This window comes from Haemaphysalis longicornis, unplaced genomic scaffold, assembly GCF_048455015.1.
Source record: "Haemaphysalis longicornis isolate Haplotype H1 unplaced genomic scaffold, Haemaphysalis longicornis Haplotype H1 scaffold_1, whole genome shotgun sequence".
Lineage (NCBI taxonomy): Eukaryota > Metazoa > Arthropoda > Arachnida > Ixodida > Ixodidae > Haemaphysalis > Haemaphysalis longicornis.
The window spans coordinates 454,392,358-454,414,316 of NW_027526203.1; the positions used below are offsets into that span (position 1 = coordinate 454,392,358).

At 49.7% G+C, this 21,959-nt stretch overlaps 1 protein-coding gene and 1 non-coding gene across 2 annotated transcripts in view; both read right to left on the minus strand.

Annotated features, from left to right (window-relative positions):
* The window catches only part of LOC144162496 (uncharacterized), a 130,433-nt gene that overhangs the window by 106,721 nt on the left and 1,753 nt on the right, over nucleotides 1–21,959 (minus strand). The window contains exons 3-4 of the mRNA XM_077693061.1: nucleotides 21,438–21,517; nucleotides 19,742–19,832 (exon numbers count right to left, since the gene is read on the minus strand). Of these exons, the coding sequence (XP_077549187.1) occupies nucleotides 19,742–19,832; nucleotides 21,438–21,517 (171 nt within the window). The remainder of the gene's footprint in view (nucleotides 1–19,741; nucleotides 19,833–21,437; nucleotides 21,518–21,959) is intronic.
* On the minus strand, nucleotides 3,789–3,870 carry Trnas-cga (transfer RNA serine (anticodon CGA)). Its single transcript has one exon. It is a non-coding gene; the product is annotated as a tRNA-Ser (tRNA).

A 21,959-nucleotide genomic window follows, 5' to 3' on the forward strand; every position in this document is an offset into this window, starting at 1 on the left:
GCATGATCAGAAGAGTTGCCAACCGCAACAGAGGACTCAAGGAAGAAGACGACTTTCTCCTGGTGCAGGCTTTCTTCGTGTCGCGCGTCACCTACTCCGCGAGCAGGCGAGAAACGACGGCAGTGCGAAAGCGGCCAAAACAAACTCGTGACGTGTTTGGTTGTTGTTTATTTACGCCCTATCCGCGTTTATGTCGATTTCGCGAGGAGGCTGATCGGTTGCGTTTAGCACACATTAAAATTGATTTTAAATATGTTCTAGGCTGTATTTGCCGCGGATATATTGCAGAAGATGTATGTGTGTTCACACCAATCTATCTCCCAAGTTATCTCGCCTTCAAAATTTTGTGTCAGTACTCCTTTAAAGTTATTCTCTCTCTCTCTCTCTCTCTCTCTCTCTCTCTCTCTCTCTCTCTCTCTCTCTCTCTCTCTCTCTCTCTCTCTCTCTCTCTCTCTCTCTCTCTCTCTCTCTCTCTCTCTCTCTCTCTCTCTCTCTCGCTGGAACATATCCGCACTTGCTGCTGTTAGACTGGCAAAGTAATACATACACATGAGGAGCACATGCCCGGTGTGGTGTACCAAAAAACACGTGCATGCCACGGCATTCACCAATAAATAAATAAATAAATAAATAAATAAATAAATAAATAAATAAATAAATAAATAAATAAATAAATAAATAAATAAATAAATCACTCGCTTTGAGCTCAAGCACTAGGAGGGTCTACCACAAGAAATCTGTGCCCCTACTATGGAATCCTGTGCGCGGGCTCTGAAGCCAACCGAAGTGTTGTTTAACCACGGGGTATCCCATATACACACGGGTATTGAACATAGCTTTATCAACAGGTGCATATGCTGCGTTATGCCACAATATTATGGTGTGTGCGACACCAAGCCGGGTGTCATTTTTGTAAACTTGGCCAGTGTCAAAACTTCTAAAGCTAACAGACAATGTTCCGATGAACCATGCACAGTTACGCCAGTCTATGGGATTTAATTAAAATGCGTTGTTATGTGAATCACCCAAAAAAGGTTCATAAATTAGGTATAAAGGTTTAGAATGCAGCATAAAAAGCAGCAAAATGACGTGGAACCGGAAAAATATTGTGGCAGTTTCCGCTGAAAGTAATTACGAGGTTTTCGCATTTATCCCACCACTCTCGCTTGCGACTCTTGGAGTATTATAACGCTACGTGGCTGCATGGAAGCGTTCCTCCTGAATGGAAGCTAGCAAAGATTACTTTCGTTCTGAAGCATGGAAAGCCACCGACACACTGTGAGTCTTTTCGACCGATCGCTTTACTCAGTTGCATTAGAAAATTAATGGAAAAGATGATCTTCAAAAGGAGGAATTGGTATGTCGAAACCAAAAAAAATTTACCCACCTGAAATGAACGGTTTTCGACAGAATCGATCGGCCATTGACAGCATAATTGCACTCGTATCCTGCTTACAAGAACTAAATACCGGCCACATCACAACTGCAGTGTTTTTAGACATCAAGTCCTCATTTGACTCCGTTTACCACAGTGCAATCCTAGCATCTCTTATTGCACTCGGCTTAGGAGGAAGATTTTATGCATGGATTTCGAACTATCTTGAAGGACGAAAACTCTTAATGTGCACAGCAGGAGGTCAAACACAATACTACGATGTAAATAGAAAGTCCCTCAGGGAGCAGGGAGCCCGTTGCTGTTTAATATTACGCTTATTCACCTAAAACGCGTTCTCCTCCGGGGCGTCAAAGTCACACTCTACGCCGATATCTGTGTTTGTAGTGCATCGAGATTGCGTCGGATCACACAGCCAAAACTGCAGAAGGCTCTTGCAAGAAGCGGCATACCTATCGCCGAAAGGACTCAATCTTTCCTCCGAACAAAAGTGTCGCAATGGCGTTTACCCGCAAGAGCATGGACCGATATCCTCTAATCCTCAGTAACCGGCCCCTGCATTACGTATGCACCGAAAAATGTCTTGGCATTGTAACAGACAGAAACCTCTTCTGGTCCCAGAAGTAAAAAGATTACGTACGCGAGTTTCAGTAGTTTTCCAAATTATTGGATATCTTTGTGGCACTCGATGAGACAGTGATTGTCGCTCTGCGGTGCTGCTATTCAAGGCATATGTTGATGGTGTATTGTTCTACAACCTTCCCGTCCGGCAGCAACTGTCCCCGACTAGCAGGAAACAGCTGGATGCCGCAAGGAACAACTGTCTGAGGAAGTGCCTTGGCCTTCCTGCAGGCTCTTCATGTTGTGGGACACTTGCAGAAGCTTTCTGCCTGCCCATGGATGTGTTACGGAATCAAGAGACGCTACGCAACCATTTGAGGCACAGGTTAGATGCCACAACCCATTTCCTGGCTCGTAGTGCGGATCAAGACGCTTCCAGCTTAGAACAAACAATAAGGGAAATTAATGCTTCCGTTCCAAATCAAGCACCACAGACCATGCAACTGGATTTTCCGCCATGGACTCTGGCACCTGTTACCATAAAACATTCAATACCTGGAATTGATTCGAAAAATCGCATATCCCAAAATGTCCTACTTCAGGTTACACTTGCGTACATTCACAAATTTTACTCAGCAACGACCCCTATTTTTACAGATCTGAGATGGATCGGTAACATCTGAGCGCAGTTCTTCCGGGAGATTTTATTCCGTCAGCTAGCAAATCACTGTCATACCGGCTTGAGCGAGCGACTTCGTTCACGGTAGCCGAGCTTTATGGAATCAAAGAAGCCACCCGGTGCATACTTCGTCAGCCACCCACACAATAGACCATTTTAACAGATTCGAAAGCCGCCTTACAAAGCCTGCGACGAACTAGCTGCCTCAGCATCCACGACCCCATCCAGCGCGAAGTAAAATACCTTCACCATCTTGCGCACGCTGCTGGCCATCGCGTAACCCTTCCTTCAGTGGCTCCCTGGACACTGCGGTGTACTAGGAAATCAGAGAGCAGATGAGGCTGCACGCAGGGGCCTAGAAATGAAAAACAAGCGAAATATTTTCTTTACAAAAAATGGTGCCTCAACTACGACCAAGGCACTATCTCCAGCAGAAAAAAACCGCTTGTGGTGCCTTCCAGAACATCATAGTTTTCTATTCTCAATTGACCCACAGATGAGATTTAAGCTTCCAGAACGACTACCTCACCGGCTTGAAACCTTATTTCATGGACTGAGTCTCAATGCGGCGTACACTAATACCTACTTACATCGCATAGGCCAGAGTCCAAACCCATATTGCGACAACTCTGGCGCCCCCGAAACCGTCGAGCATGCCCTCCTAGAGTGCTCCGCCTACAGCGAAGCAAGGAGCCGGTTACAGCAGAAGATGACATGTCTTCACCCTGGACCAATTACACTGAGCCTGATACTTGGACCATGACATTCTCCGTCATCTCAGCGGAAAGTCCTGGATGCGTTATTTGGCTATCTTGACCATATTGGCGTCGCTGAGACTTTATAGCCACACTTATGCGGACAGTCTTGCTACATTCCATGTCCCTATATATGACGCCATCTCTTTTTTTTCTCCTTTCCTCTACTGCTCCTATTTATATTACTCGTCTATCTTTTTCCTATTCCCCTTCCTGCAGAGTATACCTTGTCGAATGTTGGCAAACCTCTCTGCATTTCCTTCTTTAATAAAGAGCTTCTCTCTCTCTCTCTCTCTCTCTCTGTTTCCGCTTTTGATTTGGCGACTCAAACAGAAAGTCGCACCTACGGCAACCTGGTGCACATACTCGTGGATGAATTATCGGTGAAAAAAAAACACAACGCAGCCGACAGGATTCGAACCTGTGCGGGGAGACCCCAATGGATTTCGAGTCCATCGCCTTAACCACTCGGCCACGACTGCGCGGTGATGACGGGGCTCTCGGAGATGTAAGGAAAACTGAAAAGAAATCAAATTCTGGTGACGTCACCATGCGGTCACACCGAAGAACGCTGTATTATAAACGCATTGCAACGTGCAACGTACGAGGCGGAAGCAATGGTTGAGGAGAAAAACGCTTCTCAGCGCATGGCTTTGAGGGCATTGTGCTCCCGAAATTCAATTCTAGGCCCATGATTTGTATTGCCTCCCCTCCCCTCGTGTCGAACGGCACCCTACAAAAAAAACGGCATTCCAGTCGCTTTCTCAAGCCGTTCAATTGTTTATTCGCCTTTGGTGATTTTTTTAAAGCGAAGCTATAGTATTTTCAATGATGGCGTCTGTAACGCGCAAACGCCTGCAGGAAATCCAACTTTCTCTGACGACAATGATGAATGAAGGATAGTGGGTGAAGTGAAAGAAAAAAAAACGCTCGCAGTGGCCGGAATCGCACCTGGGTCCCTCGCGTTATGAGGCCAGCGTCTTTCCGATTGCTCCATTTCGACTTTTTTTTTTTTGTTATTGCATGGGAGTATTCACTCAAACATGACAGTACGGGGGCACTACATAGTCAAGCAAACAAAAGAATACACTAATGCTAGGAAAATCAAAAATACATCAAAATTTATTCAGACACACCCAAGCGTTCAACAGAGGGAACCAGGCAGGTGGTTCGTCAAACGAATTATAAACACTATGGACAAACGATACAGTTCTCGGAAATGTGACTTTGTTGATCTTGGTGGCTCAGCATGCCTATCACACAAGCGACATCGCCACAGAGTGTACAAACCAATCAAAACAAACATGTCATAGGGTGGCTCACCAGGAAAGCCGAATGGCAAAAATGGGATTGAAAAAGGCGTGATATCCATATCTTTTCTGAGTGTTCGCTGCAAAATGTCCCATAAAAAGACAGCAAATCTGCGATGTACACAACAGTGATTAATTCACTCTGGTCGAGAACAGAGGCATCAATCTGTCGACCAAGCTATAACATACCCCGGTCTTTCATGCAAGTTTTAACAGGGAGCGTACGGTGTGTAATTTAAAGGAAAATGTTTTAACGCCTGGCGGAACACACATTTTGCATACTCTATTGAGGACGTCCTGGTATGGACACTGGAGGTACCGAAGACGACATAAAGGCATGGGAAAATGCCCAGAACCAGGACATCGGAAGTAGACTTCGACGTGGTCGAAACGGTTCGGAAAACTCAGACGACAACCAAAGAATCCGTCACGAGAAAGCTTCGCGTTCAACCATTGTCGTCATTACACGGAGGGGTGCATGATTTTTAATTTTCTTCTTACGATTTGAAAACTTTCGCTTTTTATGGATATCAACCAGCTGGAAACACCAGCTTTTGCGCATGCGCTTCAGCAGCCCTTCGTGCCCCATGTAGGCTTCCTCTAAATAGCTTTTTGCGCAGTCTGTAGACAAAAAGCACAAAGGTGACACAAAGGCCAGCGCAGTTTTTTTTTTTTTGAACTGAATTTTATTGCTAAATATATATACCTTCAAGAACAATCCCTTGAGCCGCGCGCATGAGAAGAGGCGTACAAATTCCAACAGAACACACACAAAAACTACGACAACCCTACAATCTCAATGCTCCATCACCTACTGCTCAAAGGCTCAACAGGTTTTTTTTCCCTCCCCGGTTCTTTCTTGGGCTTTTTCTTTCCCCATCCTTAAAGAATCATGTAGGTGATTGTAAATGCTGGCGAACCTCTCGGCTTTTTTTTTTTTTTTTTTCAATAAAGAGCCTCCTCTCTCTCTCTAAATTTCCCTGCCAGACAGAAACAGATGGGTGGCTCCCACATGCTGATTAGGGTGAAAAGCAGTCGGTCGCACAGCGCTGGCTTCGTCTCACCTTTGTGCTCTTGTCCCCGTATACAGTGTGCGCAAAAGTTACCTCTGTGAATCCAAAGCAACTAGCCCCCCTTTCTGTGTTATTGCTACCTCTAAAGAATACTTAACCACTAGGCGACCAGCGCGCAGACTTTATATTATCACGAGGTGCCGACCAAGTGGTTAGTGGAACATACCTCTGTGGTCCCAACTATTGACGCAGAAGTAGCCTGAGCGAACTCCTTCATGGCCAACCTGTAAATAGTGTAGTTACACCACTGATAATCCACCATGGTTCCTGTCCTTTCTGTCCTGCGGTGTTCACCCTTATCCCGGCCGACAGCTTCTCCCCGTCTTGACGCCTGAAGCGGTCTCCTACAGGCCCTTGGATCGCGCCGGCATGCCCCAGCCCCGGTGAGTCATGGACACGACCGTTTCCCAGCCCCGTGTCCCCAGCTTATGAGCAGCCGAACCGCAACCAGCCGCAATCTGACCCGACGACGATGGCGTCGCCGTTCTCCGGCGCGTCTTCAAAGGCTTTGGATGGCGCTCTATTGCGCCGGCGGGAATCTCTGTTCCGGGGACTGTGTCCATTCAGCTCATCATCGTCATCCGCAGCGGCAAGAACTCATTCATTGTTTGTTATCATTTGTCATCTTTTATTTATTTATTTATTTATTTATTTATTTATTTATTTATTTATTTATTTATTTATTTATTTATTTATTTAAATACTTTCGGGGCCCGCCGGGCGTTACAGAAGGGCATGGTTGGTAACTTAAATATCACAACAAAAAACTCTTAAATACATGGAAAATCGGACATACAATGGCAGCAATACATACAAAAATCAAAGAAAAAAACTAAAAACCCGTCAGACAAAGTACCCCAATATTATACAATATTATACAGTATTCAAAAATACAATCAATGAGGTCGTTATAGATTCTCGACAGCGGTTTTAAAAGCGAGGATATTAGCAAGGGTTGCAATTGAATATGGCAGGTAATTCCATTCTTTAAACGTTTTTACAAGAAAAGAGTTATAGAACGAATTCGTGCGCGCAAAAGGGATGTTAAAGGGATGTAGGGATGTCCTACTCACCACACTTTCTCGCCTATTGCAGCCTCGACCGGGACGGTCGCTCTCGACTGGGGGCTATGTCACGAGGTGACGATAAAGTGTTCAGTAGAACATACCTTTGTGCCCCAACTAGTCACGAAGAAGCTGGGTGTGGGCGGGGTTTGAGCGAGCTCCTTCACGGCCGACTTGTGAATAGGGCAAATACATCGCTCATCATCTACCATAGTTCCTGTCACTTCTGTCCTGCTGACACGTAACAATATGACTTACGCCACATCCGGCAATAGGGATACCTCCACTCGGCCAGAGCAAAGATGGAGAGTGACCCCTCTATTCCAAGGAGAAATACTGTCAGCTTTTCTTACTATTGAAGCAATTGGCACACCCTGTGTATCTACACAGCCGGTTAATTCGAACTTCAAGCGCGTTTGAAAAACGGCTGTTATTCGCTGACGGTCGACATTGTTACGTCCACAACGTAAGCGTGTCTCCCTAAACCGACAGCCGTATTGGAGGTGACGCTAAACCGATTGGAATAGATGTGTCGCAGGCCACATACGCTAGCTCTGAGAGATAAGCTTGGTGAATGGAACGCATGGGCTAACAGCCATTAGCTTCCTGAATGGTGCCATACATAAGCGCCCACTTGAGGTTGAAATGTAAGCCGAATATTAATGATACACATCAGCAATGCTACCCATCTTGGAAATGAACATGGGCTCAGTTAAACGCGCACTGTTCGACCCAACTGCTATCCCGGTACTGGGCAGGAAAAGGGAAGAGGGAACTTCTGACCCCGTAAACCCGCGCCACAACTGATGGGTCACGACTACCATCGGCTGCCTCTCAAATTCCCCTCGTGGAAATGCCCGAAACTTGAACATCCCTACTGTCAATTGGTACAGTGGCGATCTGGCCATGAAGATGTCTTAAACCAAGCCGAAGTTGGCGTGCAAGCTATAAACCCCAAATGCGAGCAGCCAATGTCTTTCTACTAACGCCTACTGGAATTCTGCTTGTACAGCACGCATTTCTCCTCCAAGGGAACGAGCTTCAAGCAAGAAAGCAAACAAGTGGAGCTTCCATCTCGGCCACCATTAAACCTGACGATAGAGCACGTAGAAGGGAAAGCACGTATTAGCCTTTCCCAATGAGACCTAAGCTTTTTGTGCACTACGCGGGCTATTGATTTTGCGTAGGAAGCTCCTGCATTAGAGAACCTAACGTCTGGATTTTGTTCACCCCAAATACAGTCCACCTTCGAATGTTAACGGGACGGCACCATCCCTTTTTTCGACGTCCGACGAAAAAAAATAAGAAAAGCTTGCACTCACGCGCAAGACTTGAATGGCGAAGCTGCTGTAAGTGAGCATTGCCAAGTTTTAGTATCATTGTTTGTTTGCATAGTTGAGGTGCTAGTAATCGCCGTCATATACGTCGAAGAGGTCGTCGTCTTCTTCGCAGCGAGCGGTGGATGCAAAGTCAGCCTCAGCATTGTAGACTTATCGACTCGAGGCAGCGGTGGCGGGATCTGCGAGTCATGTCGGACAGGATTGGTACACTCGTAGCCATGTCTACAATTATCCATAATGGCTTCTAGAGAATGTGGTGGCCGGAGAGACCTCTCCCAAGCAGGGAGTCTTTTCACCGTTAACATTGGCGCAGGAGTTTTTTAACACGAAAGTGTTTTAATCCGGGATTCACCAAGATTTCATTTACGTCATATCCGTCACGGAACGGACGCTAGTAGAACGAAGCAAGCCGCCTGTAAAGAGTGCACCTTTGCACACAGGACCTTCTTGCAGGGAAGCAACTTTACAACTAAAGCGCACATTAAATTTCGGGTTGTTCGTTTTCGGGTTTTGTATTTTAACACAAAAGTGTTTTATGCCGGCATACACCAAGATTCCACTGACGACATATCCATCATGGAAATGACGTCAGTACACCTTTGTCGAAGCGACCCGCCAGCAGGACGTCGCTTGCCAAGCACACCCAGAAGACAGCCGCCGACCCGCAAATCGAGCTCAGCTGCAGATTTCGCTGCCCATTTCACTTTCGCGTTTTAACGATTCCTATGACAGAGGAATCAACCAGTTTTTTTACATGCGCGGTAGCGCTTGACGACAGCGCTGAAGTTTTTTTTTCTTTTCTTTTTGCTAAAGCCACTGGGCGAGCGGTCGCTGCGAGGCACGCGCTCCCGAGCCCTGGGCATTTTCTCGCTCCTCGGAGTTTTTGCCACATTTTTTTGCTAATGCCCACTGCACGTGCCGGGGACGCTCGGTGGTGGCAGGGGGCCACACGCTCACGAGCGTTCGCATTTTTGTATTCTTTCCTGCAACGGCGAACTTACGGCTTGTTTGATGTTGAAAAATCCCGGGCCATCTCCACTAACGTGAAACCTGAGAGGGGCGAAGTATGTAAATCTCTCTTGCCACACGGCACGCGCTGATTGGGCGCCGGAGAAGCGGCGGTGGGAGGAGCAATCGTGCGCTTGCTGAGGCGGTGGCGCAATCTCTTGCGTTGAACCGGATGAGAGACAGACCGGCCGTAAGTTGTCTTCGTGTCACACGCTGCAGCATGCTAAGAAGCATGCTAAGATGTAGCGCGAGGAGTTGGAAAACGAGTATTCCGGTGTGTTCTTTTATTACGCGTTTTTTCCCATGGAGGTGCAACGTTCTAGCGCGAGGCGTTGGAAAACGAGCGTTCCTGTGTTTCAGTACCGTGACTTCATGAGGCGACAGGAGACACCGACATCCCGAGCCTCTAAGCTGCTTCGCCCCTAATACATCCTTGTTTAGTTTGAAAGAGTTATCATTCCAGCCACGAAAGACTTTTTTTAACAAAAATCCCCGCCATCTCCACCAACGTGAAACCAGTCGATTCTTGGCGCCTTGGCGTTTTTGCCCACGGAAATAAAACCGTTGGGGGGGTAGATATATACAGCTTTGCTGCAAAAGTCTCGTGTGTTTGAAGCACGAAGCGTTCTAGCGCGAGTCGATGGAAAACGAGTCTTCTGGTGTGTTCTTTTAAAAAGTACGCGTTTTTGCCCACGGATATGAAACGTTCCAGCGTGAGGCGTTTGAAAACGAGTGTGCCGGTGTTTTATTACCGTGACTACATGAAACGACGACGACGACAGGAGAGGCCGAGAGCCCGAGCCCCTAAGGGGTTTGTTTCGCCCCTGAAATTGAGATAGTTTGGCTGCGCTAACTGGAACTACTAAATAAGTTGGCCAACTATGGAAAACCGTGTGAACGCAGCATATTTATTCCTTCTTGCAAAGAGTTGACCAAAACCTCGTGCGGGTTTGTAACACTGCGGGTATTTCATTTCATTTATTTCATTTGTTATACCCTTAAAGGTCCGAAGGCATTACATTAAGGGGGAAGTGGGTCAGGGAACAATGTTTACAGAAATACAACTGAACCTAGATAATATTAAAAAACACAAAAAACACGCAAGCACCAAATTTTGAGAAATTGACTAAGGTAAGAACATCGCAAAATGAGTGTTACATAATTTTTACAGGGGTAGCATTAGGTCCAAGCAGCACGCACTAAACAAGATGAACCAATACATCTTGCACAAAATATCGTCTGTATATAGCAGTAGAACTTCAAGGTTAATCTTGAGTGGGAATATTTTTTTCTATCTCTAACACGCTTGTTTTCAGTGCGTGTGGCGATGTCGTCGGGCAACGCGTTCCATAGAGTTACAGCGTTAGGAAATAAAGATGAGCTGAATGCTGACGTACTGCCGGTAATGGGGGCTATTGGACGACTGTGATTTACATGGAATGAAATTCTGTGAGGTGTCCTCAGTAAAGCGTGCCTAGATTGTGGCCAGTGATAAAATTTGTGGATAGGGCATAAGCGGGCAATGACGCGGCGTAAATGAAGAGTCGGGAGGGAGACGGATAGCTTGAGGGCGGTGACACCGATGATGGTTGGAAAACTGGGAGGTGATAAAATGGGTGGCGCGTTTTTGAATGGCTTAGATCTGGAGGGTTAAGTATGTTTGTGGTGAGTGCCAGATGGCTGAGTCGCACTCCAGTTCCGATTTTACGAAGGTTAGGTAAGCTAGGTTTTTTAATTTCAGAATGAGCAAATTTTAAATTGGGTGAAGGTCCGAGCGTGCGACAGGCTTCGGAGCAAATGATGTCGACACGCGTTTCCCATGATAGCGATGGGGTCAAGTGCACGCCGAGGTATTTAAGGGAATGAGCTGATTGTAACAGAGTTGATGTGATAGGTGTGCTGAGGTATGACATGTTTCCGTGTGAATTACAGTGATTTGCACTTAGTTAAGTTCAATGGCATGTGCCATTTGTTACACAACAGGGAGATCTTGCCTAAGTCGGTTTGTAGGTTATTGTGATCGTTGATGGCGAGAATAGTTGTGTACAAAACGCAATCTTCTGCAAAAAACCTGAATTTCGATGTGATATTTAAAGGCAAGTCATTTATATAGATCAGGAAAAGTAGTGGCGACAGTCTTGCTCCCTGCGGGACAGAGGATGTTACGTTGATTAGGTCGGACTCGTGATGATTAGCAAAGGTAAATGGTGTGCGTCCCTTCTGGAGGTGTTCGATCCACGAGAGTAAGTTTGAAGGAATGTTTAGGGAAGAGTTTTGCGAGTAAGTAGTTATGCTGACACGGTCAGATGCTTTTGAGAAGTCTTAAAAGATAGCATCTGCTTGAAGGTTATTGGTTTGAAGTCGTGGGTGAATTCTGCGAGCTGTGTATGACATGAGTAATGTTTGCAATTGTATACTCGGGTACAACTTAAAGGGGCCCTGAAAGGCGTTTTGAGCACACTAAATTGACTAGCGCAATCGTTAGATTGGGTCGTCAACATCATCTGTGCCAAGTATTACTCTTTTACGCGCAGCGGAAAGCTCACACTTTTGTTGCAAAGTTTGTCGCTTTTTTCTCACCCTTTCCTTCGTGTTTTTGGACGCCGCCATCTTCACATGTCTACATCATCGATTCCCAGATGTTCGTCATGAGCTAGACATCCTGCTATTGGGCGGCTTTTTCACGCACTTCCGGCAAAGAGATGAGTCGTCTGCTCAGCGTCGGCTCGCCGGCTGATCTGCCAGCGGAGTGCCGGAGTGCTTGGACATTTTACGACAAACGAAACAAGTGTAAACAAAGGCTTAACCGTTTGTATTGAATGCAACAGGGCCATAACACGACATGAATATTCTCTTACTTGAGTACGTTCCATAAAGAAAGCGTTGAAGCCCCGTGGCACTTCTTTCTTGCAATCGCAGAGAACGCCCTGAGCCGAATGCCCGGGTTTGACGCATACATTTTATTCAACTTCCAAACAATCCAGAGATGCGTTTCGAACGAACACAACGTCACAACATGCGTTGCTAGTCCGAACCGCGATTGACAGACGATGGGTTGCCTCCTCCTGCCCCTCGTAAATTCGGCACTCACCTCGCGCGCGGTTTGCGGGGACGAACAGTAAGTCACTTAACTCTGGCGCACAAACCTAGATGGCTTTTAGCCAAGCACACTGCACATACCCCATGCGAGGTTGAGTCGTACGCCGCTTGAGAAAGATAATCCAGACCATGGGAAGCACTATCCACCCGCAGAAGCACAACGTCGCATTTCATCGCGAAACAAAGGCGTCCACAACACATACACCATCGCCTCCTGTAATGCCAAACGCATCTCGCACTTCCAAATAGGAGTTAGTAGTATGCCTGCAGTGCCCATATGCCGCGAGGTGGGGCCCCAAGCTGAACCGGGATCACGCAACCGTAACTGACTTCTAGAGCGGTTTGTGCCTTGTTGCCAGGGCAACCGATGTTTGATATTGTCAAAGAAATGGTGCTCGCTCCAGCGCTAGAAAGCTCAGAGCCGCGGTGGAGCATGTTTTGCCAACGTTGCCGCTCTCCACCACGCGTCGCCCCAAGCTGAACTGGCGTTTTGTGCACGGGTTCTGTATCGGTTTAAAATGTCTTTTTCACATGCCGCCGGCAGGAATTACCCCTGCCACAAAATAAGACCCGGCACCAGTGGGGCCACATCTGATACGGCGCTTTTTGGATAAACAGTGCGCTGTGCATCCAAGGGAGCGAGCGCAGGATCCTCCCCGTGCGGCTGCGAGTTCGCCGCCGATAATAAGTCGCGTGCCGCCGATAGCAAAGTTCTGCAGCAACGTACACCGCGAAAGGGCAAGGCCAGGCCACCGCACACATGGGGCCAGATTTTTCGTTCGCTTTTCCAGCCTTGAGCGGAGTGCGAGATTCATGGTGTCAACAAAGCTTGCCCGTAGCAGACGGCTGTGTGAGCAGCGCAATAGCGGAAGTACGTCACCGCCGGGGAGCGCAGCATCATGGGAGGGAAGGCTCTCTCGCCGTAAACAGCGGAGAGTACGTTGAAAGGAGGAGGAAACGCGGCGCGACGATAATGCGCGGTTTTTGATTTCCGATTTCTCAGCTAATACTCATCGCTTCAACAAAATTCTTGCGGGAGGAGATTGCTAATACATTGCTTTATTTGGTTACATGTACATCCACGCATCGGCGGAAGGTATTTCAGGACCCCTTTAAGTAGGTTTCGGTCTGTAGTCGATGGAGGATGTAGGCCTGTTGGGCGGTGAGGGAGGGGGGGGGGGGGTGTATCGCCGTCGGGAGTTAGTGTGGTGGGAGAGGATGGAGTTGTACGTGGGGCCGAGAGGTGTCAGGGCTGCTGGGTCGGGGGAGTTATTTGGTCAAGGCTAGGCGAGGGAAGTGCCCGGGTAATGAGTGTGCGGGCTGTGGCGGGGGCCGCCTCATTCCCTGCCAGGCCGGAGTGGCCGGGGGTCCATGGAGAGGTCAATATCTTCAGGGAGGCGTTGAAGGAGGTGAATGGCTGCTGGTGGGGCGAGGCCAGCTTGGTAAAGGCGGCATGCTTGCTGCAAGTCGGTTATTATGGTCAAGTAGGGTTGGTGGCAGTGGGTCAGGGCAGCGCGGGTGATGGCGAGGGACTCGGCGGTGAGCGTGGGGATGTGGCGGTAGGAGGCCGCGGTGGGGAGGTGGCCCTCGTTGTTGAGGACTGCGATGGTGGTGCTGTGGCGGGTGGAGGACTGGGCTATGTCGGTATGGCGTTGTGGCGGCCTTGGTTGTAGAAGGGGTGCATATGCTTGAGGACGGGAGGGACGTGGATGCGCTGACGAATGGAGAGGGGAATACGTTGGGGCGTGTGTGGGGTGGCAGGGGCCGTGCGTCCGATAACCTGAAGTACCCGTCGACCATCTGGTGTGAGGGAGAGTCGGTGCAGGTGGGAAGTGCGTTGGGCTTCCAAGATTTCTGTGAGGGTGTTGTGGAGGCCAAGCTGGAGGAGGCGTGTGTTGGAGGTGTAGGTAGGGAGGCCTAAGGCTGCTTTGTAGGTCTTGCGGATCAAAGCGTCCAGCTTGTTAGCTTCCAGTGTCTTGAGGGTGACGAAATGGCAGCTGTATGTGAGGCGACTGATGAGGAGGGCTTGTGTCAGATTCTTTGAGGCCGTAGGTGGAGCCGCGGATGCGCCGAATGAGGTGCGTAAGTTGGGTGATTGTTTTGTGGAGCTGTGGGAGAAGAATGGCGCCAGAGCCGTCGTAGTGAAAAGGAACTCGGAGTACCCGAAGGGTGGTGACTTGGGGATTGGGAGTGCCGCGGATGGTCACTTGTGGGTACGGGGTTGGTTGTGGGGGGCGGCTGCGGGTGCGGGCTCGGAGAACGGGGAGGGCTGACTTGTTTGGTTCGACCGTTAGGCCTCTGGGGTGGAGGTAGGCGACGGTGGTGTCGATGGCTTGCTGGAGGGCGTCTTCTTGCGTGCCGCTGGAGCCGCTGGCAGCCCACTGAACACAATTCGCAAGGCGCACAGACGGTGGCGCCGCGCGGTGGCAGGAGGAGAAATCACTCCATGGAGGATCGGCGAGCGACGGAAACGTCGGAGCCCGCACGCCCGCACGTTGGCCCGCAGCGTATTATGACGTGGATTTTGACGCCGTCTCACGTGATAACAAGCACAGCATTCACCGGATGCATGTTATGTTTTAAAAGGTCTCGTGCTTGATACACCGCGTGCAAGAGATTGCGCCGCGCTGCACGAAAACTAGGAACCGAAACACGAACCGAACACAGTGCGCATGGTGTGTATTGTGATGTTTTAGTGCCTCGTCTTCGTGCAATGCTTTTAAATCCTTGCAATTATGTACCAACTCGTCTAAGCACCAACTCTGCTGTTGCAGGGCGGACGCCTTTAGTTTCCGTCGCCCTTACTTGACGTTTGTATGCAGATGACAAGTTCGATCCAGGTCGCTGACATGTCCGTCGCCCTAATCGCGCAAGGCACGATAACAATTCGTTGCTATAATTTTATTTTCTTCGTGCTCATGTTCTTACATAGAAAAGCAAGGGTGTGAGAGCGCAGGCATGACACATTATACTGGTGAGATGTTACGCTGAACCATAATCTGTTTTCAAAACCAACGGCTGTTGACCGTTTCTTTGCTTTGCGCATCGTTCGTTGTGCGGACGCGTTTTCAGATATAGGCTCATATTAGAGAGTTTTAGCAGTACGTTCGTTACGTTAGTTACGTTCGTTACGTTGCTACCGGGTTTACCGGGACCCGACTGCGCATGCGCCATTTGTTCCGTACGCGGCCGGCGTCTATCCCGGCGCTCTGCTTCCGTGTTACCGGTGTTACCGTATCCGGAGCCCGCAACCGGCTTGCTCGGGTGTTGAGAACTTTAGGCTTAGCGTCCTGGCGATCGCCGCTATCTGTGCAACTGCGAATGACACTCCGTAACACAACGTTTCACCTCACTATCATCCCCTTTCTCGCATGTGAAACTTTATTTGAGCTACAACTGCCGTGAGCGATCGGTGACCGAGACATCTGCGTAGCCTGTTTCGATGCTTCCGAGACAGGTATCGCCATCTCTCGGCCAGTCGCCGCACCGCGCGCCGCGGCATCCACGGCCGGTCAGCATATGCTTCCATCGCGGCAGATATATCTGATCGCCGCTTTTAAAATAAGCCCCGAGAACAATCCCTAGCACAATTTTTCACCACACTAACACCTACTTTCTCGCAGGTGGAACTTCGTTTTAGTGATCAGATTGATTCGAAAGAACAGCGACAAGCGGTTGCTACCGTGGTCTGCGCCGGTTCGAGCCGCTGAGTGTGCCGAGCTGGCAGGCGCGACCGGCGTGTGCGCGGACCATGGAGGAAAGAAACTCAGGAGAGGCCCCGAGCATCCCAATGCATTGCGAAAAGTGTGGAGGAAGTGGCGTCATCTTTCTTGAGCCCATGGACAATGTTGCTTACTTGTTTACAACTGCGGCGGCCAAATTTGGGCAAATAGAACGGACAAAATTTTAAGGTGCTTGGTACGTGGCTGCTTCGCTGCGCTTGCAAACCAGTACAGTCGCTACGAAAAACGTTTTTAGATTAGGCCAGTTTGAAAACTCCGCCGTCGGAGGCGGCCTTAACTCGTATGCGTTTGCCATCCCGCGAGCCTGTTGCTATGACAACGACAAACGCTACTTTGCCAGGCTTAAGAGCTGAAAATCGCCCTTCTATCTCAAAAACGAAGGCCGTTTTTCGATTGAAACTTTAGGTGAGGGTTAGAATGGGCAAATTGAAGGCGAAATCAACAGCTTAGAACATGACATCGCACCGAGGAATTAGCGACGAAGCTGTTTTCGCTGCGAAGCGGGACGGCAGGGCGACGCCATGTTAGTCAAATCAAACCGGAGATAGCAAAGGATGATGGGATAGAGTGCTGGGCTCAGTGGGCTCAAGTCATGGCGGGACTCGGCTTCACAAATGTGACGTCAGGGCCTCTCCTAACCTTTTCTTTCCTCCATGGCGCGGACTGTTTCCGATGCAGAAAACGCTTCACGATTGCCTGCTTTATCCATTTCTTGCGTACAAACCCGCGGAATCTACAAATTCAGCTCAGCGATCGTCGTAGTTGACCATGGTGCAAAAACAGTGGGCGGAGCGGCGCCGACGAGGCATCGCACACCCGCATCGGGCCATGTGTCTCAAATTCACGCGTACGACTAGTCGTGGTGACAGTCGTAACGATCAGTCGCATACGAATCGCGTGTACCAATTGTACATGTGTCTAGCGCTTCAATAGGGCAAGGCCAAGGCCATTCCTCCACGTGAACGGCGCGCGACCATGTCGTCACCTGCGCTCGCTCTGGTGCCGTCGCCGCCACCGCAGCCCCTGCCTCACAATGCGTCCGGCCGAGCGCGATTTATTTTAGATTTGCGATGCTTTAGGGGAAACTGCGTTGTTTATTTACGTATTTTTAGCGTGCGGATTTTTGCAACTACTCGGCTAATCAGCCGTCACACGGAACGATTGATTGATTGTAGGGTTTAACGCGCCGACGCAACGCAGGCGATGAGGCGCGCCGTAGTGGAGGGCTCCGGATTAATTTTGACCACCTGGGGATCTTTAACGTGCGCCGAAATCTCGTACACACGGGCGTTTTTGCTTTTCGCCTCCATCAGAAAAGCGGCCGCCGCGGCCGGGAATCGAACCCGCGACCTCGTGCTCAGCAGCGCAACGCCTTAGCCACTAAGCCACCGCGGCGGGTCGTCACACGGAACGAACGGTACGACGCTACGGAGTGCTAAAACACGTTTTCCGTCTCACTCTACGGAAAGAACCCGGTACGTACGCGCGCATGCGCAGTCGGGTCCCGGTAAACCCGGTAGCAACGTAACGAACGTAACGAACGTACTGCTAAAACTCTCTATTAACAAAGCTGTTTGCACGTACGACACTGCGAGGGCAGTTTTAAAGCAAAGCTTTTTACCTCTACCCCCCAAGGGTTCTTTTGCGACCGTTGGTGTCACCAGAAAACTCCAGCGAACAAATAAAAGAATTTATGGGCACCGCCGGGAATCGAACCTGGAACGAATATACTAACAAAGCGAGAGCCCGTTGTCTTACCGATTTAGCTACCAGCCCACGCGAAGAATAGGAAGACAGGTGGTGTACTCACCAAGCACAGATACGGGTTTAGAATGCCACGTGAAAGCGTTGTTGAGTAGTGTTTTCTTTGTCGAAAACAGTACGGAAAACCGCAGGCGTGAACTTGCCTTTAGATATTAGCGAGTTCCCGCTCGACTGCGCGTAACTTAACGGGGCGGCTGGTGCCGCGCGCGCAGGAGATCTCCAAGGAACGATGCGAACAGTTTGGGTTCACTTGAAGCTCTGTTTTATTATACGCAGAGGTATACGCTACTGAAAGAGGGTAAGGGCACGAACAAAGAGGAGAGTCTCGGTGCCTCAAGTGGCGATGGTTGGCGTCGGTTCGTCTGCAAGCGCGCACACACATAAACACACGTCGCTCGCTGGCGCCGCACCGTCCGGGGTCAGTGGCTGGTGATGGATGCGCCGCATGGTGTAAACAGCGGACGCTTTTCGTTCCGATCCTCGTCTTCGGTTACTTGATCCGGGGCCTCAAGGTCCTCCCGAGCTCTTCCCCGTCAGCGATGTGTGAACTTTAGGCACGCCTTCCGAGAACGGAGGAATTCTTAACATCCTCCCCCCCAATGAGCCTCTGCTCATTCTTATTACAGCTCCAGAGGGTAAAGCGCTTGAACTGGCCGCCGTAATTCTTTCTTGTTAGGAAGAACTATTCTGCAGGCCCGAGCCTTTCCGTCTCGTCCGGGAAACGTCTCAACCACCCTGCAAAGTTTCCACAGCTGGCGAGGTGTTTTATCTTCGCCGAGCAAGACAATGTCTCCCTCCTTGACGCTCTTCTGCGGGAGCCCCGCTGCGAAGTGCGCCGAACGTAGCTCCAGCAGATATTCGCGTCTCCATCGTCTCCAGAACAAATCCATAAGGGCGCTGCGTCGCTGTGATTGCCTTGTGACTGTACTTTTCGTAGATGTCGTTACGATATTACCGCCGGGGGAGGGCAAACTAGTAAGCCTACGTCCGATGAGTAAGTGCGACGGGTCAAAGGCGTGAGTTCTTCCGCCTGAGAGTGCACGTAGGTGAGCGGACGAGAATTGACAACCGCTTCCGCCTGAGTGAGAATGGTTACTATGCTGTCGTAGTCGAGTGCACTTCTTCCAAGAACCTTTCGGAGAACGTTCTTGACTGTACGTACCATTCTCTCCCAGAAACCACCCCACCATGCTGCTCTTTCCACTATGAATTTCCAAGTTATTCGATGGTCACTTAGGTATGCCTGAGTGTCGCTTCCCTTGATGGCGTGGAAGATTTTGTTCAGATCCGCTGAGGCTCGCTTGAATGTGAGAGCGTTGTCCGAGTACACAGTTTTCGGTATTCCTCTTCTCGCAATAAATCTCCTCAACGCCATAAGAAATGTCTCAGTAGTGAGGTCTCTTACCAGCTCTAGGTGTACCGCCCTGGTTGTAGCGCAAGTAAAGAGCGCTATATAAGACTTCCGCATGCTTCCTTGGTCCGTGTAAAATATGGGGCCCGCGAAGTCTACACCCGTAACCTCAAAGGGGTCCGCCTGAGTCACCCTGTCAGCTGGTAGCGGGGCCTGAGGCTCCGCGGCAGGTCGACAACTCTGTCTTTGACACGGCACGCAGCGTCTTATGGCTGATTTCACGGCTTGTCTTGCACGAATGATCCAGTAGTTCTCACGGAGGTGGGATAACGTATCTCGTACTCCTGCGTGTAGAAGCCGCTTGTGTTCCCCGCGAATCAGAAGGCTAGCGTAAGGATGCCTCGCAGACAGAATGATCGGATGTATTGTTCTTTCTTGCTCTGTACTGTTTTGCAGCCGACCTCCAACCCGTAGGAGTCCCTCGTTGTCTAGGAACGGGTTCAAATCTTTTATCGGGGATTTTCGGTCGAGCGGCTTGGATGCACTGAGGGTCCGTACTTCATTTCCGAATGTTTCCATCTGTGAAATCCTCAGCCAGTACCTCTCCGCCTCGGTCATCTCTTCGGCTGACAGGCTCCCCATCCTTTTCTCCGAAGAGGTTCGGCAGTTGTAGAGGAAGCGCTTGATCCACGCTGTTGTCCGAAGCACTCTAGTGAGGGAACTCTTTTCGCTTAGGTTTATCAGAACAGCTGGTTCGCCGTCTGTTATGGTGTTTAGCACCGGCGTTCTGATTTCTTCTTGCTGGTGTTGGGGATCAGCAAGGCAGGGTTCGAAGGCGGGGTACGGTTTGCTTTTGTTGAGCCACTCTGGCCCTTCCCACCATTGCTTAGCATTCACCAAAACTGATGGTAAGATACCCCTGGTTAATATGTCTGCGGGGTTTTCCTTTCCGGGACAGTGCTTCCACACTGTGGGATTGGTCAGTTGTTGTATCTCTTGGACTCGGTTTGAAACAAAAGGCTTCCATTTGGAGGCGGAACTTTTGATCCAGCTGAAGGCTATCGTTGAGTCTGTCCAGCAGTGAACTGTCATGCCTTCAATTCCCAACTGTTTCGTCAGGTTTTTTGCCAGCCGTGCGCCGATAACGGCTCCCATCAATTCCAGTCGCGGTAGTGACAGTCGCTTGAGAGGAGCCACTCTCGCTTTAGCCATCAACAATGTCACCGTGGTGCATCCATTTTCTGTCCTTGCTTTAACATAAGCAACAGCGCCGTATGCCTTTGGGCTGGCATCACAGAACACATGGAGCTCCACTTCTGTGCACGCATGGCCGAGGTCACGAGCGAGCAGCCTAGGTGTTGCGATCTGCCTCAGCATGGGCAGCTGGTGGCACCACTTGTCCCACGTCTCAGCTATATCGGGCGGGAGACTTTCGTCCCAGTCTGTCCCTCGTTCCCACAGGCTCTGAAACATTACTTTCGCAGTAGTCGAAATTGGCGCGAGGAAGCCAAAGGGGTCAAACACTCGTGCAGATGCCTGCAGAAGAAATCGCTTCGTGTTCTGTCGCTTGCTCAAAAAGTCAATCAGCGTGTTCATCTCAAACACAAAATCGTCACTTTCTGGCCTCCACTCGACTCCAAGAATTTTTGTCATCGTCACGTCGGAAAATCCGCTTTGGGTTCGATCTGTTTCCGACAATGCCTCTTCGAGCTTGAATTCGTTCGATTTCCATTTGCGGAGGTTCATGCCAGCTAGCTGCATGATTTCCTGTGATTCTCGACAAATCTTTTCCGCCTCCTCCAGGTTGTCAGCTCCCGTTACAAGATCGTCCACGTACAAGTGGTCACGTAGCATCTCTGATGTTGCAGGAAACAAGTTATGCACAGAGTCGAGATGGTGCTTTAAGGTAGCTGCGAGCAGAAATGGACTAGAGGTAACTCCAAAGGGCACTCTTGTCATTCGATACTCCTTGATCGGAGGAAGAACTTCTCCCCGTCTGGGAACGCTTTCGTACCAAAGGAAGCGTAGTGCATCGCGATCCATTTCCGCAAGCCCAACCTGGAGAAAGGCCTTCTCAATGTCAGCCATGATGGCCACATTGTGCATCCTGAACCTAATGAGGATATCCGACAGGTTCGGATTTAGGTTCGGCCCAGCAGATAGTACCTCATTCAAAGACCGCTGACCTGGTGCGCTTGACGAAGCGTCAAAAACTACTCTTAATTTGGTAGTTTCACTGCTCGGGCGCGTTACGCCGCGATGCGGCATGTAATAAACAGGCCCCCTCGGGGACTCACCCGCTTCGGGAACTTCCTCAGCTTGTCCGGTAAGGAGGTAGTCCCGCATCGCCCTGTCGTAGGCCTCAGCCGTGCCTTCACTGCGCAAAAGCTTTGTAGTCAGAGAGGAGAGCCTCGCAAGAGCCGTCGTCTTGTTATCCGCAAGCTCGTGTATGTTTTCTTGCCAGGGAAGGGCAACGCAGTAGCGACCGTCCTTGTAAGCGACGTTTTCTTTGAAGTCCTGTAGCACTTGCTTCTCGGTGTGGGTGTTATCTGGCTTGTCCGTAATGCCTATGTGCTCCAGCTCCCAGAATGATTTTAGCTGCTTGGAAAGATTGTCGTCATCCAGGTCGGCGCTTACCGTTACGCGCAAGACCCCTGTGCTGGCGTGATAGGCGACAGCGGATGACGAAGTTGACGCACTTCCCTGCAACGTCCATCCGAAAACCGTCTCCACGGCGACGAGCCCGCTTTGTAGGCGCTTGATGTTACCGGTGGCCACCTCCCAGTAATAATCGGCTCCTAGGAGGAGTCCTACTTCGT